A 25569-nucleotide genomic window follows, 5' to 3' on the forward strand; every position below is an offset into this window, starting at 1 on the left:
CTCACAGGTATAAAGTGGATAGGTCACTGTGTTTTTAATTTGCATTTTCCTAATGATTAGCAATATTGAGCACCTTAGCAAGGATTTTTAATGGTATAATTAATTGCTACTTTATATAAAAAAATAGAGAAATGGAAGAAATTAAGTATTAAAGAAGACTGTGCTAATAGCAATATTAAATAGAAATAATGAGTTAAATTGGAAAAAAAATTGTAAGTAAATAGTAATTAAAATATCCTAATCTAATGAGCTATTTAATGGGGAAATATTTCTAAGTAAAATGTGATACCAACTTTATTCTTACAATAAAATTCCTATTTTACCTGCTGTACACAAAAAGGATAAAAAGAAAATAAGCTGATTACAAGAATAGTAATGATGTATTTGTAGAGGCTTTATAATTTTCCAGGCTTTTTCCTTGCTGGGTTTGGTTTATAATTCCAAGAGTTAAATTAATCATCCTTGTTTGACCAGTGAAATAAAATAGGCCCACACAGGTAGTTCTTCAGCCTCACACATCCAGTAAATGCAGGAGAAAGCAATCTGAATGCAGGCCTGTGCATACAAATGCTAACTTCATTTCTTCTGTCACAGAGCTGCCTTCAAACTTCATATTTTACCTTTCAGTTCCTTCTGTTGACATGTTGTGATTCTAATTGCATGTAGGATTAATTTCTTCTGACATCGTTAGATTATTGTTGAAACAAAGTTAGTAGAGATAGTTTATTTTAACATTAGTTTGTTTTGATGGTACTGGGGTTTGAACTCGGTGCTTCACACTTGCCAGGCAGGTACTCACCACTTGAAATTTTAATTTTTTTTTTTTGTTTGAGGAGAGGACAAGTCATCCTTAAAGCATTCTATAAAACTGTCTTGTTGTTTATTTTTTGAGACAGATTTCTTTACGTAGCCAGGCTGACCTCAAATTCTGAATCTTTCTGCCTCCACCTCCTGAGTGCTGGTATCACCACGGTAGTGCACCACCATGCCTGGCTCAGCTTCTATGCTTCTTATGTGGAAGTATTTTAAGACAGATATAATAACATTCCAAATATATCAGTATGCATCTCTGAAAAGTAAGAACACTTTTCAGATAGCTCAAGGGAGTATCACAGTAGTAAAGTTAGTAATCTCAGTGCATATTCAGATTTCTGCATTTTCCCTAAAATCCTTCACAGTTTTTATTTTTTTGTTTTGTTTTGTTTTTTTTCCCCAAAGCAGAGTTCGCTCTAGGACCATATATCTGGTATTACCTCCTTTGGTCTCTTTTAATCCAGAACATTCCTTTTTCTTTTCTTTATGACACTTGTTGAAGAGGTAAATTTTTCTAGCACTCGTTTGGAAGAGATTTTTAACTATCTGAAAATGTTTTTGTTGTGGTTTTAATCTTTTTTGCGCAAAAGTTGTAAAATACTGTCTGGCTATAAAAGTTTGGTAGATTAGCACAGTTTAGAATTGTCTTGGAGACCGAATTACTCTGGAGTTTATTTTTAATGTCTTGAAAGATTAACTCTGCTGCTTTTGCTAAATAAAAAACGTGTGATATTAAATAGCCCCCAGCTTGCAGCATCACAGAATAATATGAGTACTTTTGGATGGCTTGGCTTGTGTACCTCACTCTTCCAGAAGAGTGGCTACTGACTTTAGCACCTACTGCCTGGTCACAGCTGGAGGGCTTTGGTTCTGCCAAGGTGTAGATCTGCATTACCTCAATTGAGGGGGACACTTCCAGACTAATAACTTCCACACCTCCAGTCCTGACTTCTGAAAAAAAGTTATGCCTGGAATTTCCATACTGGGCGTACATGATTCCTGTTTGCACTGTTTGTGTTCCTTCCTGTTTCTACTCCTGCCCCAGTATAGTTTCCACTGTGCTAGGATTCCCCAGCCTCTGACAGCTACATTTCTGTTCCTTATAAAAGGGAGACTAAGTGAAAGTTCCATAGCTGGCTGGTAGATTCTCAGATGGCCTTTCTACTCCATTTCCCCTGTGGTTTTTTCCTAAGCATATTTTTTTGAGCCTGTCTTTGTTAACTTAAAAAAGCCTGGCCCCAGTAATGTAAGTATTGTAACTGGACCAAGTGTTGTTAGGCACCAGCAGCACAGGTTCCAGAAAGAAGATTCTGAGCAGACTGACACATTGGTTCTTCTCAACCACTTCTGGCAACAGGTCCCCTTGGTGTTCTCACACTGCATATGAGGGACATCGACTCTCAGGTATCTGGACTAAAAAGACCTTTCTTTTCTTAAGATCCACAACTCTTGAAAAAGAAGTTCCAGTCATCTTCATCCACCCTTTAAACACTGGATTGTTCCGAATAAAAATTCAAGGAGCCACAGGAAAATTTAACATGGTTATCCCTCTTATGGATGGGATGATAGTCAGCCGGCGAGCACTCGGTAAGGTCTTTTTTACATGTGCAGAAGCGCTAAGGTTTCTTTTCTTCTTTTTTTTTTTTCCTCTCACCCCATGTGTCCCCATTCACAATACAGACCAGGTACAGGGCAGAGTTGAGGCATATATGGGGTAGGTTTCCTTTGCCTCCTCTTTCTAGACACAGCCTGTGGTAAACACAAGGAGGTCTCTTTCCTTCTTTTATAAACCAAAAAGAAGTAAAAATAAGGAAACAGTGCTATTACTTAATAGGTTCCATGTGTATAAAATGTTATGGCCCTTGTTGAAAGGGGAGTGTGTTTTGGTCTGTTTTAAACTGTCTTTTTGTTTGTTTGTTTTGCTGTGCTAGGGATGGAACCCAGGGCCTTGTGCATGTTGGGATGCTGGGCAAATACTCTACTGCTGAGCTCCACCCTCAGCCTTTAAACTGTGTTTAATCTAGCAAATACAGTGGGAGGTCACAGAGTTCTAGGATTAGAAAAGGAAGAGAGCTGTTTGTAATCCAGCACACGACGTGGGTTGTCAGAACAAATTTTGTTCTAATTTTCCATGTTAGTATGTCTTTGTTTTGACAGTTTTTCCTAGAGTTGTGTCTGTCTCACTGGGGATGGGAAATTATTCAATTGAAATGAAATAGCTTGAGTTTTCAGAGACTAGTTCACCTGAACACCAAGAGTTCACTTAACTGGTTATTGACAGTTATTTTAACCCTTGTTTTCAAGGCTTTCTGGTGAGGCAGACTGTAATCAACATTTGTAGAAGAAAGAGACTTGAGAGTGACTCCTATAGTCCACCACATGTCCGCCGGAAACAGAAAATTACCGACATTGTCAACAAGTACCGGAACAAGCAGCTGGAGCCAGAGTTTTATACTTCACTTTTCCAGGAGGTTGGACTCAAGAGCTGCAGTTCTTAGACCACTATCTGAACTCCATTGTGGGACTGTACTATCAAAGCAAGAGAGTTTGATAGGTGATCACTGTAAAAATAAAAACAAATCACTCCCCCAAGAGCTTGCTGTTTAATCACCAGAATAGAAGAAACACATTGTAAACCCATTGGATAGAAGACTTTCAGCTTTCTAGTGAAATGGGCTCCCAGACACAATCATATTCCTGCTGGTAATGATGATAAACATTTTAGCCATAAACTTTATTTTAAAAGTGACAATTTTAGTTAAATACAAGCCTTTTGAGGAGAAAGGCTTTTATAGCACCTCAGTTAAACACATGCATTGATAGTATTGACAAATTTGCAAATTAGAAGTTGAAGATAGTTTTATACCTCACTTTTTAGGAGGTTGTATTCAAAATTAAAATCTGTTTCAGAATCTTCCAGGACATTTAAAGACTCCACTTGACAGTATGGAGGAGAAGGAAAGAAGTCTCAGCCTTCTGCTCACTTGTAGGTCCATTTGTCATCCAACTGTCAAAATGACAAGAAAACAAAATGTTTTTTGCTCAGATAAGAAGTCTGACATTAAAATATTTCATATTTTCTCTCCATATTTAAAAAGTCATCATTCTCATCACTGCGCAGATCTGTCTGAGAGCCTCAGCTTCTGACGAAACAGATCTGAGGTGGAGGCACAGCCTTGTCCCCTAGGGAAGATACTAATGCAATTTGTGAGACTAAAAGCTGTAAGATGGCAGTGATTCCTCCACTCCTTCCATTATTGTCCAGCTTGGTGACGTAATGATAGGTTAAAACTTTGTGATTCCCTGATTAAATATTAAAAGATGTAAATTCACAGTAGGGGCTGACAATTACTGGTTTCATCCATTACCTCTTATTTCAGGGCCAAGCAGCAAACTGCAGTAGTTGCTGAAGGATTCTACTTTGTGTTTCTGGAAGCAGCCTCACTCCAGCTTTCCCCCAGAGAGCTCCTGGATTGCATCAGTTGACAGATATCTGCAGCCATCTCCTTGGATGGCTGCTGTTGTCATGTTTTCTGGCCTTGGCCATGTAAAGGCATGACAAATCTCTGCCAGGGCTTTGGAAATATTTCTGTTACCTCGCTGCTACTCTTCTGCCAGGGACAAAACTTTGAAGGTGGCCAGACCCAGACCATCCTTATAAGGATTCCTGTTATACTGCTCTGTGTACACCACTCCTCTCTCCTATTTTTATGTGCTTTCTTCTTTAGTAAGGTTATTTTGTCTAAAAAGCAACTGACATTTGAAGTCCAAAGAATGATGAGAGTTGTGCAGGAGTGTTTCCCACTGGCACTCTGGTGCCAGCAGGTCTGTAGGTCAAGACCACACTAGTCTCTTCAGTTTGACGTTTTGGTGATTTTCTTACAGGGTTGGGGATAGTGTTGGACCTCATTCCCTGTGCAGATATCTCTGTTCCAGATGTATGTGTTTTGCCATCTCCGAGCAAGAAATGTGGGCATAGCAGTTCTTAGTCTGCACATCCCCTCTTCTTCATATTTGTTTTCAGCTCAGGTACAGATACCCTCCTCCACCTCATCCTCCCCCCTGTGACTCTAGTGTTCAGTTCCAGTCAGGGAATAGTAGTATTCAATCACTAATTTGGGGTTTTGTTTTGTTTTGTTTTTGAGGTATTTCCAGATGGTAGTACGGAAAGGGGGTATGTGTGGTCAAGATTAACGAGTTCTACCCTAAGAATGTTTTAGAAGCTCAGTAAGACTAGGTAAAGATTAACAACTTTCAAGAAAATTCCAGATTAACACTTCAGAGGGAAAATGGACCCTTGTTCTAGTTGAGTTGAACAAGAAAGGCTATAAATGACTGTGCAACTTAACATTCCAGAAGTTAAAAATAATTGGTCATGATGTACTTCCTCATTATGACTCTTCAAGATAAGTCTTTTACTTTGGCCATAGTTTGAATGAAATATCAGAAAAATGTACAGTGTGTGTGTATTGGGAATGGACTTGCTGGTCCTACAAGTTGGCTCCAATTTCTGGCAATTCTGTTGACTTTGTTGGGATCTGGGAGGCTAGGTAGTTCCTTGGGATGTACAAGCCTCTCCAGGTGCTAGTTTCTTTTGCACAGAATTCCATCTGCCTGGGAAGCAAGTGTTGTAAGAACCCTTTCACTCGTATTGGAGTTCATGGTCACTAACTTTACTCAACTGTTTTGTTAAAAGTCACTTGAGTAGAATGCTAGAGGAGCATATTTAATACCTAACAATAGTCTTTAGTAGTCCACTTGAGAAATTTCCCAGCACATGTTCAAAATCGTGGGAGGAGCTAGGACCACTCTGGGCTGTGGCTTAGACAGTTCATTTGCTACATGTGTTGGGTGCCAGAAGGTAAAGTGAGTGTGGCCTTCTTGGAAGAGGAAGGCATTACCCAGGAGGCAATCGGGTTGTCCCTCTTGCTCCCTTCTGAAGTTGTAGGGAGTACTAAGGACAGAGGGAAGTGCTCTTACCTTTTAAATCCTTTTCATTGTTAGCCACCACCCTTTTGTCCAGAGCTTCCACCACTGTCCTTTGGGAATAGTTACATGGTGAGACAGGCCTCCCCAGCCACATACACATGTATGCACACACATGCACGTGAGCATTTTCCTTCTTCAGATCCTCTATTTTAGCACAGCCTGTACTCTGGACTCATTTACAAATACAAAATACCCACATCTTTGTCTGGCGGTGTCAGTTGCCCACAGGTAGAGTATGAGGTCTCCACAAATGGTTCCTTCCTATGTGTGCCGGAGAAGCATTTGTCAGTCTCTTTGGACTGATTTCTCTGAAGAGTGGAGCCTCACTCAGAGTGAGAGCAACCTTGCACAAAGTGTGTTTTGTGGTAAATGGTGAAACATGTCCTGGAGGTCACTGGGCTCCTGATGGTGGTGGTTCTCCATTAGTACTTAAAACCTAGTAGCAAGTGGGATCTTCCTGAAAGCAGAGGTGTATGTTTACATGAAGTGATCCTAGGAGTCAGCACATCTGTTTTCAGCATTCCCTGACAGCCTCTCTGCCTGTGGTGGAGACATTGGGGGTTTAGGGGAGTGGGGAATCTACCTGGACAGTATAGAGTCAGACACAGCCATGCACTGTGTAGTGTTTTCTCAGAATATCAATCCTTGTTCTTCAGATGCTTTCTGGCTTTTACTTTTTTCTTTTTTTTTTTTTTTTTGCAGTGCTGGAGATTGAACCCAGGGCCTCATGCCTATAAAGCATGTGCTCTACCACTAAGCTATACCCCCAGGCCCTCTGTTTTTTAGTGGTGAGGGAAAAGGTATAATTTGGGATTCCACAGTGCCTTGCATATAGTAGGCGCCCAATAACTATTTGTTGAAGCAAATCAAGTTTCCTAAGTCCTCGTCTCCCGCAGTGACCAAGACATCTTTCTCCTCTGAAGGGCTTGGCAATTGTGGCTAAAAACTAAGCAGTATCATTATTTGCTTAAAACCATATATACAGTTTGTATGAATTTCGGTATGTTGCCAAGACATGATCTTTTTCTTATTGTATTTTCTGTAAATATTTCTGGCACTGAACTGTAAAGTATAGGCAAGATGTAAATATGAAGGTGTACCTGTGTCCCTCACCTCCTGTGTTTGATCTTTGTCTTCTAGGGAAGAAGGTTCAGAGGTTTGTTTGTATTTATGCCGATCTTTTGTCAAGAAGAAACCCATGGAATATTGAATGTAATACATTTAGTCAATTAAATTTTAAGGAGATTCTTATCTAATAAGCTTGTGTATGCTTTTGGTTATAGACTGGGGATTTACTGTTCAGTCATGACTACCCTTCCTGATTTAGATCTGTGGATTTTCACCCTGGCTTGTAGCTTCATGAAGTACTCAACAGTAAGTTCATTTTAAAAAGAAAGCACATGGCCTTCTGTGGCAGAGGGAGATTGTGTGGTTAACACACTGTTGACAGAGGCTGGCAAGTGCTGGAGGGTGGGTGACCCTGAGCCTGGGGTTTTCTACCTGTAGAGAACATGAGCTATGGCAGAGCTGCACAGTCTGAAAGCAGGAGATGCAGAGGAGGTCATCCTCTGCCCCACTGCCCCTTTGCACAGGGTTCTAAGGGGCCAGATTAGTGCCTCGATGCCTAGATCCCATGTGGTAGGCCATGTAAAATAGTGAGAAGAACCCCAGTGGTGCATGCCTCTGCAAGAGCTACCCTGGAACTGCTTGGAGCCAGAGCTGTCCCCTGCATGTGTACCCACACCTGTTCTGCCCACCAGAGCCAGAACCTCCAGCTGGGTCTGGTGGCTAGGGAAGCTGACTGTGCAGTATCCCTGTTTTGGTGGCTGGGAAGGTTTTATAACCACACAATATGTGTTCAATTCTTTCCCATCTCTGCTGCTCAGCTCTAACCAATACCTAGAAATCAAACCAGCCCCAACTGCCCTGCTCCTAGAGTTGGCCTCCGGGCCAGGGTGACTCTTGATGCTTTTGCTTTTGGAGGGGGTTTTGACAGTGTCAGGGTTTGAACTCAGGACCTTGAGCTTGCTACGCAGGTGCTGTACCACTTGAGCCATGCCCCTAGCCCTTTCTATTTTGGATATTTTTGAGATAGGGTTTCAGGTTTATGCCTAGGCCAGCCTGGGCTACAGTCCTCCTAGTTATACTTCCCACATAGCTAGAATGACAAGTAGACAAGCACACCCCATTATGTCCAGCTTATATTGGTTGAGATTGGGGGAATTGCAGCCTTTTTTCTGGACTGACCTCAAACCACTATCCCCCCTGATCTCTGCTTCCTGAGTAGCTAGGATTATAAGGTATGAGCCACCACACTAAGCTTGGATGCGCTTTTGAATATCATTTCCCCAGATGTCCTGGGGACTCGCTATCCCACTATGGGGTTGGAAATCCCCTATAAACCTCCAGGCACCAGCACTCCACTTCCCTAGCCCACTCTTTCCTGTGGCTGGTCTGCTCTATCTCAGGACTGGTGTGTCTTCCCCCATGTCTACCCCGTGTTGTTCCCTAGGCCTACCACCTACTTCTTGCAGCTCTTTTCTGGCCTGGAATGACTCTGCCTGACTTCAGCTTGTGCTCTTCAACCGCAAGATGCAGTGGTCTGCACACCCAAGTCTGCCTAAGCCTCACTAGGTATTCAGTGTATGGAGTGTGCACCTCACTTCCCAGAGATTTGAACTCAGCATGAGGGCGAGCCTGGAATCAGCATGTTTGATAAGTACTTCCCAGTCCGTCCACCTGCTGGCAGTGACGGAGATAGGAGGTCCAAAGACCTTCTTAGAGAAGACAGTGCACCACCCCTTACCCCAGATTCCAAGCTGGCCACAGTCCCTCCAGTTTAGGGAGAGCAGGAGGTTCTAGCCACAGGCAGGTTACTAAATGCTTCATAAATAGATAAATGATAGGGGAGGTGTGAGAAGATTATGGCATTTGACAGTGTCTTGCTCACTTGGGATATCCTTTAGAAATCACTCACTGGATCCCCTAATAAGGACAGTGCAGAAGCTTCTAGATTAACCATTTATTCAGGGCCCACTGTGTGTTAGAAAGTTTTTAAATGGCAGCCCAGAGACCTAATGCAGCCTGGCAGCTAACCAGCAATGTTCTAGCAAGGTTTGAGGCAACATTTTTAATTTGGCAGATTTCACATAAAGCCCAGATATTTGGCTTTCTTAGAGAAGGTGGTAGCCCTAGCAATACTTGACCTGGATATTCCTGGAACTACCCTGCTGCTAGCCTTTCAGGAACTAGCTCCCTGGTTGGCCACAGTCGTCCCCTCCACATACCAACTCCCACAAGTGGGGATGTGAGGATGTATGCACATGCAGCTGGAAGACAGCATGAGGACCTGACAGGCTCCCAGCAGGAGCCTGTCAATATATATATATCAATATATTTTATATTGATTATTATTATTTTAGAATTACTCATTTTAGGAAGGCGAGGTGGCAGGTGACCTGGTGGCAGGTGGACTGGGAATGGACTCCAGGCCAGTCGCTGAGAAACCTAGGCTCTCATCCTTAGCCAAATGGCCTCACAGATCCAGCTCCAGCCACACCAGCAGCAGTGCACACTAGTGCCAGCTCTCCCTCAGTTCCTTCCTCTGTAGGCTCTGCCTGAGGACACTGTAACTTCCTTGTTACGTCAGTGTCACTGTCACAGTCACTGCTCAATCACAATTAAGGGTTGAGAGGTTGAGAGCAGAGGAAGGCCCAGCCGGCAAGGTCCCCAGGGTACCTTGCCTGCCTAGCCACATGTGTGCCATGAAGTACCCTATAGTGCCGCTGGTAAACGACCTCACATTTTCATTCCTGTTTTTCTGGCTTTGCCTGCCCGTGAGTGTGCTGTTGTTCTTGGTGATCGTCTGGTTACACGTCTTACTTAGCCAAGGTGAGCTGCAGTGCCCAGACTGGGCTATAATCTTGGAGCTGGGCAGGGGCCCAAATAAGACAAGGTGTCCTGAAACAATCACAGAAAGGGGGTTTTACTCAGGCACTTTTAAGTGTGGCTCAGAAGCAATCAACTGTAAGAGAAGATGGCTTGATAGTTTCAGTTTCCTAACCTAGGGTCCAGGGGTATAGCCCTCACTTTGTGAAGCAATGTTTGTGTACATGTCAACCTCGGGGCCGGCACTAGGGCATAAGAGCTTTGGTGCAAATTACAAAGAGGTGACCCCTCTGGGTCAATGAATTAGAGAAAGGCGTCCCTTCCCGCACAGAGGTTCTAGAGTAGAGCATGGACGGCATCTCAGCCCCATTCACCCCTCAGCTGGGTGCTTTTGTGCAGTGAAAAACTCACCAAATGGGATATAGTGACTTTTGGTACTTTTCAGATGCCCACAGATCATTCACAATTTTCTGCTCAGACCATACCTTAGAGAAGATCTCGGCTTCTCTGGAACACAGAATTATGGAAGCTGACTGCCATTGGTCCTGACCTCAGCATCCCACCAACAGCAGAAAGAGGCAGGGCAGAGATGGCCACAAGGCAAGCTGAAGGCAGATGGGCTGGGATGTGGCCTGGCCTATGGCAGGGCTGATACTCCTGCTCTGAGCATCCCCTTCACCCAGAGGCCTCCCAGCCTTCTGCTCCTCAGCTCCATGACCTTTGGTCAGCAAGGCAGGAATGCTGAGTCTGCTGCCAAGTCTGGCCACATGTTACTGAGACGAGGTGAACAGTTTACCCACCCCCATTGCCCCATGTTCTCATCTTCAGGGCCTGGTAATTGTATAATTATTAAGATTTCCTGCCAAAAGCCTAGGAAGTCCTCTTGCTTTTGGAAAATGTTAAAGTTTATTCTCATACTCCCAGGATAGACCAGAGCCCTCTCTGAAGGTCACAGTTGGGACATTGGCTTGTTTGTGAACTGGCTAGAAAAGCTATCTCTGAGTTCTGGAAGTCTTGATCTCTAATTTCAGTCTCCCTTAATACAGCTAACCTTTTTGAATACTGTGCTTAGCCTTGTGCTAAACACTTCACATGCATTATTTCACCTAATAGTCTCTTCAGAATAACCCTGTGATTCTTACACTGTTGAGGAAACTGTGGCCCAGAGAGGAGAAGCCACCTGCCCAGGGGAACACACCTGTAAGGTGTTTGAGAGTACAAAGCCAGCCCTGTCTGAACCGCAGTTTTCTCACCTTCAAAATGGAGAAGATAACGGCAATTGCCCTATGGGGCTGTGGGAAGGCTTCACTGGGTAAAGGCATGTCACAAGCTTACAGCGCAGGGCATTTAGTGTATGTACACTTAGGGCACATAGTAGGAGCTTGTGGGCTGAGGAAATGATCCAGTAAATGGGTTGCTTTCTATGGTTCAGTCAATGTTGGTTTTGTTACTGTGGGAGAGAGTGGAGGAATGGCTTGAGATGGCTTTTCCAGACAGAGGGGATAGGTTTACCACCACATGACCTGTTGAAACAAATCCTTTGCTCATTCTGCCATGAAGAGTCACCTTAAAGTAAGGTAGGTGATCCTCTCCCATGGTCCCCTGAGAACTCTTGAACTCTCAGTACTATTGTGTGTGTTTTCTCCTCATGTAGGGGACTGGCCCACAGAATCTGGGCCTGCCAGAGTTGGGGGGGTTGCCCACAGGCTTAGGATACCCAAGCCTGTAGTTTTCTGTTTTGTTCTGAATTCTTCACTGGAATCGGCATGGCCTAGAATCCCATATGAAAAGCAGACATCTCCCCAACATGTACTTCCTGCCCCCCAGTCCTATCTGGCTCAGCAGGGCAGTTTCAAAACCTGAAGATAACAGTAAATGCCATGGGTATGCAAGAGGGTGCACTTTCCCAAGCTAAGAGAAGAGTGGGGGCATGGAGCTGCCTGGTCTGAAAAGACAAGAAAAAACAAAATGGGCATCTCAACTCTTGAGGAAGCTGCCCAGGGAGATACTGCTCACCTCTGGCCATGACTCAGGAGAGGAGAAGAGCTTGCTATGGAGGTCCTCCCTTGTAGTCTGAAAAGAACTTGTAGAGCGAAGAAGGGAAACCTCCAGAGACAGCTTTGGGCTGAGATGGCAGAAGGGGAACAACAGGCTGTGCCTAAGGAGGGTCCTGCCCACCTGTGCAGTGGTTCCTGACGCAAAGTGTCCAAAGCTGCCTCTGAATTCCCTGACTGAGATGAATACATCTGTGGAACTCCTTGAAGCTGTGGAGCCGGGAGGCTGAATTTGAGTTCAGTCCTATTGTGTCCTGCTTGTGAGCCTGGACAAGTCATCTCACTTCTCTGAGTCTTCCCCACTGTAAAACACAAAAATACTGCAGATCGAGCATTCCTAATACTAAAATCCAAAATGACACAAAAAGATTTGGATTTTGAAGAATTTCAGATTTTCAGATCAAGGATGCATAACCAGTAAAATCTATGCAAATATTCTGAAATCTGAAGAAAAAAAAGCCACAAAATCTGAAATATTTCTAGTCCTCAGCATTTCAGATAAGGGATATTCAGCCTGTAGTAACTGCCTTCAAGAAGTTGGTAAAAGGATTAATTGTGAAAACACATGTTTACACACTCCACACGTAGCATAGATGCAAAAACGAGTTCCTATCTCTAGTGAAGTCCCTACTCAAGCCATCATGGTTTTTTTTCTTTCCTTTTTTTGTTTTTTTTGGCAGTAGTGGAGTTTGAACTCAGGGCCTCATGTTTGCTAGCAGTATTCTACCACTTGAGCCATGCTGCCAGCCCCTGACTTTTAAGTCAGGATGATGTTGCAAAATACTGATGTAGACCTGTGCTGAGTTTTATTTACATGCTTTACCTCTGATAATGCTCACCATAAAAGATGCTATTATTATGCCCACTATATATACGAGGAAGTCGAGGCTCAGCTTTTCCTATTTCTTGCTCTTGGTTATAATCTGAAGGTTCTATTCAGCCTCCTTTATTTATCTGCAACCAGTAAAACAAGACTACAGGAAGAAAATTCCCATTCCCTCTCTTTTTAACTGGCCTTCCCAGGGTAAGTCAGGTTCGCAAACTCACGCACATGCTTAACATGTAGGTTTTGAAAACCAGATGGATGGAGGGAGTGATATTCATAAAACGAGAGAGGTTCTACCAGATACACTTCTCTGCAACTTGCTTGTAACATACTGTGGTCATCCTGCAAGTTGAAAGGTGATGCCATTGGGTGAATGAAGCATGCCTCAGGGTGAGATCACCCATATCTCTCATGGTGGACTTGCACATGCTTTCAGGGATTCTTTTGCTCACGTGTGGGTGCTGCAGTGGAAATCATTGCACGGATATTCATTCATGAACAACCTAGTAGGTAAATGAATGAACAGGTCAATGACTGGGTGTGTGTCCTGCTTCATGTCTCTCCCTGGACCACACTCAATACAAAGGTCATTTGCCCGCCTCTAGGGTCTTTTCTAGTAGATGGATCTGGCCACTTTCTGGGCCACAGGACGACTTTCTTTCTAGGTCCCCATTTGCCATCCAAGGCCCTGAAGTCTTTGTGAGGTCTTGGGGCTGACCCATAACTCACAGTTGTGCCTGCAGCAGGAGACTTCTTGTGGGCTGAGGTGGGAGACAGGACGTGAGCACTCCAGAAGCCATGTCTCGGATCTCCACAGATTCACAGGAAAATGACTCGGATTTATGCTTCACTTGGGAACCCTGGAGCAAAGGCCTGGCCGAGTCTTGCCAGGAGGGGACACTCCACAGCCAAGAGGAGGAATAGCTCTGCTTGTGAGGCTGTTCTGCCAGGTAAGGCCTTTCTAGGGGATGGGGGCTTCACGGGGGAAGTCCCTGGGTCTGCCTGAAGCCTGGGCAGCTGCCATGTTGGGGCAAGCTGCCTCACTGAACTGAAGGTCTGCCCCCTTGCCACTCTGGGGACAGTCTCTCCACTGTTGTGGAGAGGTTGCTGTCTGCCATGCAGTTCCCTTTCAAAGGCCCCCTACATGTACCCCATGACCTCGCCCCACCCCTCTCCTCAGGCCCTTCGTACTGGCTTTCTTTCTGCTTGGAACCCTACTCCCTTGTACAACTGCTTGGTGCTCTTTCTCACCTCCAAGGTCTTGCTCAAATGTCACTTTTTCCAGAGGGCTCCTCAACCCCACCCCATTTGATATTGCAATGTACCCTCCCCATTCCTTACCCTGCTCTACTTTTCCTTTGTCATGTCACTTGTCACCTTCTAGCACACCAGGTAATTGAGGTATCTGACTGAGCACCCCAAGCACTGCCTGACACACATGGGTGCTCAATACATATTTGTAGAAAGAATGACATAATATTAATATTAATGATGGGCTGAAAGCTACTAGGGCCTGGGCTGAGTGTTTTCCTTTTCACACTTTTATTATGAAACTCTCCATTTACAAATAGGAACTTGGGGTACCAGGGTAATTAAATAATTTTCCCAAAGTAACAGAGCTCTTGCACCCACCAAGCCTCACCCATTCCAATGGAGTTGGTGCCATCTCTAGTCCTGTGACCCCTAGACATGCATATATCACTCTGATCCTCCTGGGCTCTGTTACCTGCCTGCTTCACATCTTCCCATGTCTAGAATGGGATTCTTGATTTCCACTGCCACCCAATAAAGCAAAACACAACAACCAGTCCTTCTGCTGGCTTTCCTTCCTCTACCAACAGCTGATCCAGCTGCTCAAAGCACCACCCTTGGGAGTAGACTCCAGCCTGACCTTCCTGGTCCACGTCTAGCCAGGAGCAAGTCCTAATGATTCTCACTGTCACCTTTCCTGCGTCCACTTCTCTCTGTCCCCACTGCCACCATAGCCTGCCCATTCTGAACCCTGTCCAGGCACCACATTCTCTATGCTGTCTGAGTGGAGGAGGAGGTTGGCTAAGAAGCAGGAACCCTCATTGAATTTCAGTGACAAAAAGTCTTACAAACTCAGTGAACAAGTTTCAACAGTTCAACTTCATAACCATTATAAATAAACCTGTTCAATTTTTCTGGGGAAAAAAAAGGACAAAAAGTCTTACTTAATCTTTACAGGTCACAACCTTGACAGTGGAGGACCTGTCCCCTGAAAAATTCACACATATGCACACAAGGCTGGCTTCATAACAGTAAAGTCACACAAGATCCCAGGCTCAGAGGGCTCCATGCTTGGTTAATGCTCTGCTGTTTTTGTCTTGGATTTCTTTCCTTTCCATTCCTTCCCTTCCCTTTCCTTTTTTCTTTTCTTTTCACTGCCAGAAATTAAAGCTAGGGCCTTGTACATGCTAACCAAGCACTCTACCACTGAGCCAAACCCTCAGCCCCAAATTCTTAATCTTTGAATAAGAGGCCTCACATGTTCACTTTTTAATGGGTCCCCATATGTAGCCTTTCCTGTCTGTACAATGAGTGGGGCAAGAAAAAGTGATGTTCAGACCCTACAAAAGAACTCTGTCTAGGGCTGGGGGCATAGCTCAAGTGGTAGAGCACTTGCTTTGTACTTTACAACAACAACAAAAAGACCCTTGCCCGTCTATCCAGAGCCCTGTCCTCCCCATCACTGATCTGTGTCTCACTCCTTCACTCCAACAACCCTAGACCTAACCACCCACTTGTTTCTGGCTTGCTCAGCAGGACCAGGGCAGAAGTGGATGAGCGAAGCACTCCAGGGAGGGAAGAGGACTTTGGTGACTGAGGATCTTCCATTGGGCCCCCAATCCATCTCCTCCTCAGGGAAATCACCAAGTGGAACCAGCTGTTGTCCATCATCACAAGTGACCACCAGCCCTGCGGGAAGGAGCCCAGCGTGAGCAGGCATGCTGGGAGTGGCTGGCCCACTGAACTCAGAGCAGTGCTGGGGCAGGCCTGCACCAGAGGCTGCGGGTCCATATTAAAAAAAATGAGGGGAATCCTGTGTCCAAGAGACTCCTGACAAACCTGTTGGGCCTGCTCAAGTCCATTCAGTCAGGCTCCCCCTGACCCCATCTATTCAAAGGGTGGGATTTGTTCTGAGTGTCCATTATCTGATTGTGAACTCCCTGATTAGACTTCAGGTGGATTTGAATAGCCAGTGCTCATCCAATAATGTCTACAGCTTGCCTACCATGTTCCTCATTGTAATAGGAAGTGCCGTGTTTGGTGAGCACTTACTGTGTGTGCTAGGCATTTTTCTATGTGCTTCACATGCATGAGTGTGGTTGACAAAAATCCTATGAAGTAGGATCTTTGGTTATCCCTGTTTTACAGAAGGAGAAACTGAGGCACAGAGCAGAAAAGTAACTTGCTCAGAGTCACACTGGGAGAGTGGGAATTTGAACACAGGCCCAGAGACTCCAGAGCCAGGACCTGGTCCACAGTGCCAATCCCACTCCAGGCTGGGGGGTCGAGGATGGATGGTGGGTGGTATAAGGTTCTGGGCCTTGGAAAAGCCCCAATGTGTTCTCAAAACAACCCTATCATTTGGGGGCATAGTTCAGTTTTCAGCTAAGGAAGCTGAGGTTCAGAGAAGTTAAGTAACTGGACAAAAGTCACACAGACAGGAAGTAGTCCATTTTGGGGGAGTCTGACTGAAATGTTTCCCAGGATACACAGTGAACCTCAGCTGAACCTAGACTCTGAGGCTGCTTTAGTTTGTGCCATTGATGTCTGCAGGAAATACATGCAAACTCAGAACAAGGGATGTCTGCCAAGCCTGAGGAGCCAGGAGGCCGTGAGGACAGTCCACCAGCATAGTGTGGGGACACTGCAGGACATCAGCAAGGTCCATTTGATGGTCTTGGATCTTTCATCCAGCCCTGGCATTCCCTTGCCTTCCCCCTCAGCCCTGGGAGCCCAGGGCCTGGAATCCTGTGTGCATGCCCTCAGCCTTCCACTGCCATCTGTTTGAGCCTTCAGTCACCATCTGCACAATGGGGACATTCCCCTGTGCATTCATTTCTCATGGTGCTGTAACACAAGGCACAAGCCTGGTGTTTTGAACAGCAGCAACACCCAGTGTGGATGTGTAGATGTGTGGAACCTGGAAGTCCAAGACCACTGTGGGCTGCTGCGCTCCTTCTTAGGCCTGGAGGAGGACCTGGTCTCTGCCAGCCTCATCCAGCTCCGATCTAGAGTTAGGACTTGAACATCTGTTTGGGGGACACAGTTTAAGCATGGGAGCTTTGAGCACAATGCTTGGCGAGCAAACTTTGACATTGCTGTGGAAGACAAAGTTGTGCCTGTGGCAATGAGGCGCTCTGGATACCTGTGTGCCAGGCGCCATCTAAGTGCTTGTCGTGACTCCCCTGATGCCTCACAACCACCCCTGAGACAGGCAAGATTTTTATTTCAATGTTGAGGAAGCTGTGACTCAGGTTAAGGCATTTGCCGGAAGTCTCCCAGCCTAAGTGGCAAAACTGAAGATGAACCCCAGGCTGATGAGGTCCATTACATTGGCTTGAGTGGGACAGCACTGTCATGGGGAGTAGGAACATGTGGAGGGACCCACAGGCAGAGAGTAGGTGCTGGGCAAGCACATGCACACCCTAGGGGCCCTTCTGGGTCTGGGGCATGAAGCAAGCCTCTGCAAAAGGGAGAGGGTTGGCTCAATGGCAGGCTGCCCAGGGAGGTGCTGGTGGGCTGCCAGGTGCAGGGCCAATGGATCTGAGTCACTCTGTGACCTAACCGGCCTGGCCGATACTCCAGGGCAATGACAGGGTCAGTGGGGCTCAGGAATGCTGCTGGGGTGCAGAGGCATGGCACACTCACTCCTCCAGGCTTCACTCTGAGGGCATATGGCTCTCCAGGAGCCAGGAGGCAGCACTTCCTGTCACAGGCTCCACAGTGCAGCCTGCCAGGATCCAGGCTGCTTGCTCTCTTTCTTGCCTTCTTCCCTGGAACAAAGGGAGGTGACAATGAGGTAGATTTGCAGTTCCAGACTAGATGTTCATTTACGCAGGCACTAACTTGTTCGCTCACTCCAGTATTCATTCAATCATTCATTCACACACCTGACTTGCCTAATGGTTCAGATTCACTCATTCACTCACTTGTGCTTTCTCATTTTCATGTACACAGCCACTCGCTCTTCCACCAACCCATCTCCCTGTCCATCAACTAGCCATCTCCCATTCAGTTGGCATTCTACACATCTCTCCTCTTACCCACCCATTTCTCCATCCTGCCTCACATTCTTCCACCAACCCACCCATCATCCCCCACCCATCCATCCTCCTCATCCATCCACACACCCATCCACTCATTCAACCACCCACCCACCCACCCATCCATCCATCCTTTATTAAGTTCCTACCACGTTCCACACAAAAAGTCCCAAGCATTTTCCATTGTAATTCTGCACTCATTTTTGCTGCTGATTCAACTTACACACTTGTGGGGGCAGTTCAGCCTCAGAGGGACCGCCAGCTCTTTGGCCTTCTAGCAGAGTGGTTCTATTGTCTCTTCCTAAGGAGGAGACCAAGAAAAGTAAGACAGCCCTTATCGGTACAGCCTGTCCAAGCCAGTGATGGCTACCCCGACTTGAGTTTCCTGAGGGCCCTTTATCCTGTAGGGCCTTTCCCATGGACTGATCCAGGACTGTGCATCCCTCAGTGCTTGCATCCCTATGGACCAGAGGCCCCTCCTTGAGGAGCACCCTGGGACTGCTCTGCTTACAGGCACATAGGCTGCTGGGAAGGCCACTGACACCCAGAGCCTTCGAGGAGGGCAAGGAGGGCCAGGACAACCTGGAGAAGTCATGGCATTCTGTCTCGGTTTGGGAAGAGGGACTGTGGTCCACAGCAGGTGCAGAAATAGGAAGCATGCCAGGGAAGCTGGGATGAATGTTCCCTACACATCCGAGTCCCCTTCTGTGACTTCTGCGGGAGGCCCTCCCCTCTCCTGCCTTCCCTGGCCTTCAGGCTTCAGTTCTCATCTTGGCTGAGATGCCAGCTCCACCAGGAAGCCTTTCCGCAGCTGTCCTCAGCAGGGCCTCATAAATTCTTGCTGAATGATGGATGAGTTTCCCTTTCAAAGACCAGGTAGTTAAGGTCCCCAGCTTCCCCTCCCCAGCCAGCACCAGCCCAAATGCCAGTTCCCAGGAGGCCCTTCTGCAGGTCCCCACTCTGCCACTCTTGGGGGCTGCTCCCTAGGATCCATAACCCTGTCCCCAAAGCCTATCCATTGCTCACCCTTAGCACTGTCCTGCCTGCTTGTTTCCTAGCTCTGGCAAATGTCACTATTCCCATTCCACAGAGGAGCTCAGAGGGAGGTGCAGCCAGGGCAAAGCCCTGGGTCACAGTGCTTTTCTCACATTAACTGGGTAATTTGTTCATTCAGTTCAATTTTGTTTTTGTTTAGTTTTTAAGACAAGGTCTTGCTATGTAACTCAGGCTCTGGAACTCATGATCCTCTTGCTTCACCCGCTCAAATGCTGGGATTACAGGTGTGAACCACCATGCCCAGCTCATGACTGTCATTAGAGGTGCCATTTCTATTCACAGATCCGGTACAAGTGGGCAGGACCCAGGGTGTGTGTGTGTGTACCTACCTTACATAGCCCTGTCTGAGCCAGCTCCACCCCAGGGAAGCTGGGCATTTATCCAGGTGTGGGGGTGTCTGAGAACAGGTGTGCCTCTGGGCCCCGCCTCCTTCCTCCTGCTCACATTGTGATTCTGTCAGCCCCAGAGCAGCAGTGTGGCAGCCATGACACAGTCTGCCTTTCTCCCTGCTGCCTGGATGGAGAGACTGGCCCTGGTCCCCCTGGCCTTGCCCTGTCCCCGGATCCCACGGGCCCGCATAACCAAGCAACCGGGTTGCTGGGTCCATCTGGGCATCAGGTACAGGTGTTATGGAGGGGGGACGGAGGTTTGGACCTGCTGTGTGCCAGGGGCTGGTGTCACTTGAATCTTCACAACAGCTCTGTGGGGCAAGAATTTCCTTCCCATGGTATATGGATGCAGGCACAGAAGCGCTGAGATGCCGGCAGGTAGAGAGACACCTGGTTGCCAAGGGCATGGAGGTATTCTTCAAACCGTGGTCAACAGGGCTTCAAACCCAGGCCACCTGCCACAGCAGCCACTGTTTTCAGGTTCTTAGGAAGGGGTCATGGCACACATATCCTAGCACATTCACACATCCCGAGGATTTGGATATGAATGTCTTTGGGGTACCACTGTCTGTCTGTCTTGTCTGTCTTCTCACCTATTATGGCTGTTCCTCTGACTCTGCCCCCACCCTCCCTCAATCTCTTAGTTCCTTGGGATCCTAAGGTCATGAATACTGAATTCACTATAAAAGTGCCTGCCTCACTGATGTGCTTAGTACTTACTGGCTGAATGAACGAGTGAGTGATACTGAAGAGTCTGAAATTTCCTAGCAATCTCTTTGTTTCTTAGAGCAAAACAAAATGAACAAAAACAGCAAGCTTACTTCCAGAGCTGTGCTTTTCCAAACTTGAGGGTTTTGTAAATATTGTATTTTAATTTAATTTTTATTTATTTATTTATTTTGAGAGTGTCTTACTGTGTAGCTCAGGCTGTCCTGGAACTCAAAAACTTCGTACCTCAGTCTCTTGAGTGCTGGTGTTATAGGGGTACACCACCGTGACTGGCTTTATGATATTTTTAATGTATTAAAAAACTCACTTCACACACATGTAAGACACATATATGCTGTTATATCCCAAGTTTTTATTTACATAAGTGTGTTGTATCCCAAGTATTTTTTTGATGAGGGGAGGACTGGGGTTTGAACTCAGGACTTCACGCTTTGTAAAGCAGGCGCTCTACGGCTTGAGCCACATCTCCTGCCCTATCCCAAATACTTTTGTCCATTAAAATGATATTGGCCATATGATCAGAGAATGCTTTAAACTGAACCCACAAAATGAGTTTAGAAAGCTATCACTGTTCTGTTTTTGTTGTTGTTGTTGTTTATTGAGAACAGAGTTGTCTGCTCCCATGGGACAAGGTTGGTGCGTCCACTCCAGGCCAGCACCTCACGTTCACAGTCACTAGGTCAAGTCTCCCACCCACTGAATGTTCATTTCATGGGTCGATCACTCACATATGAGTCATTTATTTATTCAGTAAATTCCAGTGAGGCTGGAAGACCTTGGATGCAAGGCTCTGGCCTGCTGTGGTCACCTGTGTATCCACAGCACCAGCCCAGGGCTGGTCTTTCATAGGGGCTCATGAAATACTCGCTCCATGCGTGAAATGCTCATTGCCTCTGTGTGAGGCCCCAAGATGGGCAGAGAGGTGGGAGGACAAAGATGATGCTTTCTCAGTGGTGTCCACAGGCCAGTCTGGGAGGAAGACGCAGGACTGGTGTTCTACAGTGGTTCACACTAAATGCTGACAAGAGTTCTGAGCCAGGGCCTTCCCATGCAGCGTTCCATCCGGCAGAACTTCCCGTGAAGTGCACAGAACTGAGCGTTTTGAACTCAGGGTCTTGCACTTGCTAGGCAGGTGCTCTCCCACTTGGACCATGCCCCCTAGCCCTTTTGGCTTTAGTTATTTTTCGATATTTTTGCCCAGGCCAGACTGGACCTTCATCCTCTTATTTATGCCTCCCAAGTAGCTGGGATAAAGTGCCCACCACCAAGCCCAGCTTATTGGTTGAGATGGAGTCTCACCAACTTTATAGCCCAGACTGGCCTCAAATGGTGATTCTCCCAATCTCTGCCTCCCAAGTAACTGGGATTACAGTTGTGTACCACTGCACCCACCAGAGGCTACATCTAAAAACTCGGCCTGGGGAGGAGCCTTAAGGACCCAATCCAAGCAAGATGGCTCTGTTAGGATTCTACTCATCCCTGATCACCAGGAGAAATGTATTTTCTGCTAATTTATGATTGCTTTAATAATTTAATAATTTTAAATTTTTAATAATTTAAAATTCACCTGTCCCTCCCCCCACCAACCCAGAAGAATAGTCACCGTGAGTCAGTGCACATCCTCTAGGATGGTTTGCCTCATAAGTACATATGTGTATGTATGAATATGTAAAAATATGATCTAATTCATGCTATAATTGTACATTCATTCATGTACATGAATACTTATATATGTCAATTGGTTTATACCATGTGTCCTAGTCTGTAAATGACCTTTCTCATTCCACAGCATCTTTTCTTGGGAATACACAGAGATCCACACTATCTTCTCTGATGGCTGCGTGTTATTTCCTGTTGGGACTGAATGGTACTTTGGTTTTGGTTTTTTAAGACTGGGTCTCACTATGCAACCCAAGTTGGTCTTGAACTTGAGATCCTCCTGCCCCAACCTCCTGAGTACTAGGATTATAGTGTGCCAGCTGGTACTTGTGTTAACTAGTCTCTTATTGATGGAATTTTAGGTTGTTCCTTTTTGTTTTGGTTTTGGGTTTAGTTTGGCTGCTATTATAAAGTATACTGCATGCGTATTCTTTGACGTATATTTTGTGTACTTGTCCTTATGATGAGTTTCCAGAATAGGAATCATTGAGTCCAAAGATGTGGACATTTACAATGTTGGCCCGTGTCCTGGGAAGTGGTTTTCTACTTCCCCTTACAGACTCACTAAGTGGGTGGGAACTTATTTCCTTGTATTCTTGACATTGCTAGTGGGACATTATTGTTCTCTTCAGTCTTTGCTAATCAGATTGGGAGAAACTTGAATCTTGTTTCAATTTGTCTTTTTAATCATTATTAGCGGAGTTGAGCAAATTTTCACACACTCGATGTTTGGCACATCCAGGCGGCTTGGGGAGGCAGGCAGACCCATTTTGACTCTGGAGCGACTGTCAGATTCCCTTCATGAGTGATTTGGCTGATTGCACTTGAGCAATCCGGGGCTAAATCACCTTTGCAATGTCCTCCTTCACTCATGCTTTGTTCATGTGTCACTCTGCCACTGAGGTCAATGCCAGTTGATCTCTCCAGATATCACGTACCTTTCAACCTCCAGGCATAGCCCTCTGTGTGTGAATGCAACCTCGGAATGAATCATACACACACAATTCAGATGACAAGGACAGCCTAAATTTCAAAGCCCAGCTTCACCACTTATCAGCTGGGGGGCCACTGGTAGGTGACTTAACCTTTCTGGACTTCACTTTCCTTGGCTATAGACAACAGCTCCTGCCTCATCAGCTGACTGCAAGGATAAAATGAAACTAATTTGTGTGAAAGTCAGTTCAGCACAGTGGAGCAGTGATAGAAGTGAAGAACGTGGGTCAGCCATCAGTGGTCAGGGTAAGTGCTTGAACCTGGCTCCAGAGTTGTCACAGGCCCAGCAGATCCAGGCATCCTAGCTCCCTGGAGAGGTAGACAGATTTGCCTTTGAGCCCTGAATCCTCACTTCTCCTTGGGAAAGACCCCTTCCTCTCTGAGATGTCCCTTTGTGGGTGGAATCCATGTCATTCTGAGAGCGCTGTCCACGCACATGCTCTCTGGGATCTCCACTGTGGTTTGGAGCCTTGTCCTAGGTCTGTAGTCCTCTCTGCCTCCTGGATTTCACTACCCTGGGCTGCTCACCTTGTCTGCAAGGTGGACTTCCCCTGCCTACCTCTCCTCTGTCAGGTATCCTGGGCCTCACTGGTCCTCCAGCTCATGCTCAGAGTTCGAGCATGTCTTTTCTTGGACACATTCCTGTGCGCGGTGTTAGCAATCCTTTTGTTGTCTGTCAACCCGATGGGTGAGAAACATTTCATTGCTGTTCTAATTTGCATTTTCCTTATTATGAGGTTGGACATCTTTCTCATAGAGCTGCTGCCTCCATGGGCCTATTGATTTGTACCTACTGTCAACTTTCTTGGTGGATTTTTTGAAGGAATTTTTTCTTATTGATTTCTAGGAACTCTTTATATAGACTAGACAGCATTTGTTGCAAACATTTTCTCTCAGCTGATCACTGGTTTTATGACTTTGTTTATGGTGCCTTTTTAACACAAAAGTTTAGGGTTTTTTGTTTTGCTTTGGTTTTTTTGTTTGTGTGTTTGTTTTGAGACAGGGTCTTGCTGTGTAGCCCAGGTTTGCCTCCAATTCATGATCCTTCTGCCTCAGCCTCCTTAGTGCTGGCATTATAGGTGTGTATCACCCACACCTGGCAAAAGGTAGGCAGGTGCTCTACCACTTGAGCCACTCCACCAGCCCTTTTTTTGGTTGGGTATTTTTGAAATAGGGGCCCACAAACTATTTCCCTGGGCTAGCCTCAAACTTTGATCCTTCTGATATCTGCCTCCTGAGTAGCTAGGATTGTAGGAATAAGCCACTGGCACCAAGCTTCTATAAGTTTTAAATTTTAATGAAATGAAACCTTAAGTTCCAGGTTTTGATTTGCTTGGAGAGATGCTTCCCACCACCTTTTCTTCTTCCTAACTTTGTTCTCATTAAATCCTCATGAGGACGTCTATCCACCTGGCACTTAATGACCTGCTCCTCTTCTTGTGGGCTTTGCCTATCTCCTCTCTTCCCTGAGGTTCAGTAGCTGTTCCTTTAAAATTGGGACCCAACATGGTCTCCTCCAGGAAGCCTTCCCTCCTCTGCCCCACTCCAGCTCTGCTTATTGCTCTGTGCCTTGGGGCTGTTTGCCCTGGTTTAAGTGATTTGTAGGCTGTCCAGTGTGTGGAATGGTTCTGGGAGCACATGTTTCTGAAGCACTTGCTAAGGGATCTGTTTTGTGGGCATTCCTTGCTTTCAGCTCATGGCCTTGTGCAGACTTTTATCCTCATCTCCTCCATGTTGTGGGCCACACGTCAAGAGCGTAGACCAGCAGACAGCACGACCCTAGGGTCTCAGTCTGCAGCACTGCATTGAATGTTTCCTACTGCTGAGGACACATGATGCCACAAATCCAGTGGCTTAGACAACACTCATTCGTTACCTTAGAGACTGGGAGATCAGAAATCCCGAACGCAGTACAATCGAAGTGGCAGGATGGGTTTTCGTGCCATGAAACATATTCGCAGGTTCGCAGGATTAGGAGTTTTGCACCTTTTGGGGTGAGGGGTTGGGTGGGTTGTGGGGCTGGAGGTGGTTCTGCCTTCCACAGCCACTCTTCCATGATGCTTTTCAAACTTCAACCCTGCCTTCACCCCCAAACCTGTGGGTGAGGTGAATGCATCCTAACCTCCTGAGGGCTTGTTCAGACCCAGCTGCTGCAGCCCACCCCCAGGGGCTCTGAGTCTGCAGTTCTGGGGCCAGGCCTGAGAATTTGCATTTGGGCAGGTTCCTGGGTGATGCTAAAACTGCAGGTGTGGGACCAGACTTTGAGGACCACTGAGTTAGAGCATTCACTCATTCATTCATTCATCTTTCCGCTTCTTGGGGAACTGTGCCCATACAGTGACACGTCAGCATGTTTCTGGCCTCAAAGATATCCCAGTCTAAAGGAGAAAGCAAACAGGCATTAGTGTAGGGGCTGGGCAGTGCTAGGACACTGGAGAGCCTGGGACCTTACAAGAGGGCTACAGACTTCCTGCTTCTTCCAAAGCTCACATCTCTGTCCTAGTCTTCCCATTTTATGGTTGTGGAAACTGAGGCCCAGAGAGAGAAAGATATAAACCCACATCACAAAAAGTACCCATAGGGGAGGTTGGATCTATGCGTATGGAGAGAAAGGTTTTGCATTTGGAAAGCGAATGCTCAGCTACGAGGGCCACAGACACCTCCACGGGCTGGGCTTATGAGCCTCGGGCCACTTTCTGCAGGATGAGATTGGAGAACCACGTGCCAGGTGGGCAGCCTTGGGCAAGTCACTGTGGTGCCTGAATCTTGGGTGGGAAGAGCACAGGAGCAGTGCACATTTGTCAAGCTGGCACTTGTGGAGGATGTCCTGTCCTGAGCCCCTTGTGCTCATCATGTCTCTAGTCCCTGGCCGTGGATGA

General features: G+C 46.3%; 3 protein-coding genes, 1 long non-coding RNA gene and 1 pseudogene across 12 annotated transcripts in view; 3 read left to right on the plus strand and 2 right to left on the minus strand.

Moving 5' to 3' along the window:
* Ralgapb (Ral GTPase activating protein non-catalytic subunit beta) overlaps positions 1-7061 on the plus strand; it is a 98469-nt gene extending 91408 nt beyond the window's left edge. For 7 of the 8 annotated variants that reach the window (XM_074074743.1, XM_074074746.1, XM_074074747.1 and 4 more), the window contains 2 exons: positions 2252-2400; positions 3118-4145. In XM_074074743.1, the coding sequence (XP_073930844.1) occupies positions 2252-2400; positions 3118-3311 (343 nt within the window). In that variant the 3' untranslated portion in view covers positions 3312-4145. Of the gene's footprint in view, positions 1-2251; positions 2401-3117; positions 4146-4193 lie in introns of those variants that run through there. The other variant, XR_012448241.1, reaches the window with a different exon arrangement.
* Positions 2469-2584, minus strand: LOC141423756 (small nucleolar RNA SNORA51; annotated as a pseudogene).
* Positions 7062-7195: 134 nt separating the features above from the next.
* Adig (adipogenin) lies at positions 7196-15632 on the plus strand. The gene is made up of 3 exons (XM_020153029.2): positions 7196-9693; positions 13388-13520; positions 15358-15632. Exons 1-2 carry the CDS (start codon positions 9558-9560, stop codon positions 13492-13494), a joined length of 243 nt encoding a protein of 80 aa, XP_020008618.2. The 5' UTR covers positions 7196-9557; the 3' UTR covers positions 13495-13520; positions 15358-15632.
* Positions 15633-19403: 3771 nt separating this feature from the next.
* The window catches only part of Arhgap40 (Rho GTPase activating protein 40), a 30938-nt gene continuing 24772 nt past the window's right edge, over positions 19404-25569 (plus strand). Inside the window, exon 1 of the mRNA XM_074074750.1 lies at positions 19404-19538. Coding sequence (XP_073930851.1) covers positions 19405-19538 — 134 coding nt within the window. The 5' untranslated portion in view covers position 19404. The remainder of the gene's footprint in view (positions 19539-25569) is intronic.
* Positions 20390-25569, minus strand: part of LOC141423402 (uncharacterized) — a 91427-nt gene continuing 86247 nt past the window's right edge. For both annotated transcript variants that reach the window (XR_012448244.1, XR_012448242.1), the window contains one exon: positions 20390-25068. This is a non-coding gene — a long non-coding RNA (uncharacterized lncRNA). The remainder of the gene's footprint in view (positions 25069-25569) is intronic.

This window comes from Castor canadensis, chromosome 5 (genome assembly GCF_047511655.1).
Source record: "Castor canadensis chromosome 5, mCasCan1.hap1v2, whole genome shotgun sequence".
NCBI classification, from domain to species: domain Eukaryota; kingdom Metazoa; phylum Chordata; class Mammalia; order Rodentia; family Castoridae; genus Castor; species Castor canadensis.

Coding starts and splice junctions, on each gene's coding strand:
- Adig (XM_020153029.2), top strand. CDS start 9,558: ATGTGTGCCATGAAGTACCCTATAGTGCCGCTGGTAAACGACCTCACA. Junction 9,694..13,387: donor ACACGTCTTACTTAGCCAAG/GTGAGCTGCAGT, acceptor GGATCTCCACAG/ATTCACAGGAAAATGACTCG.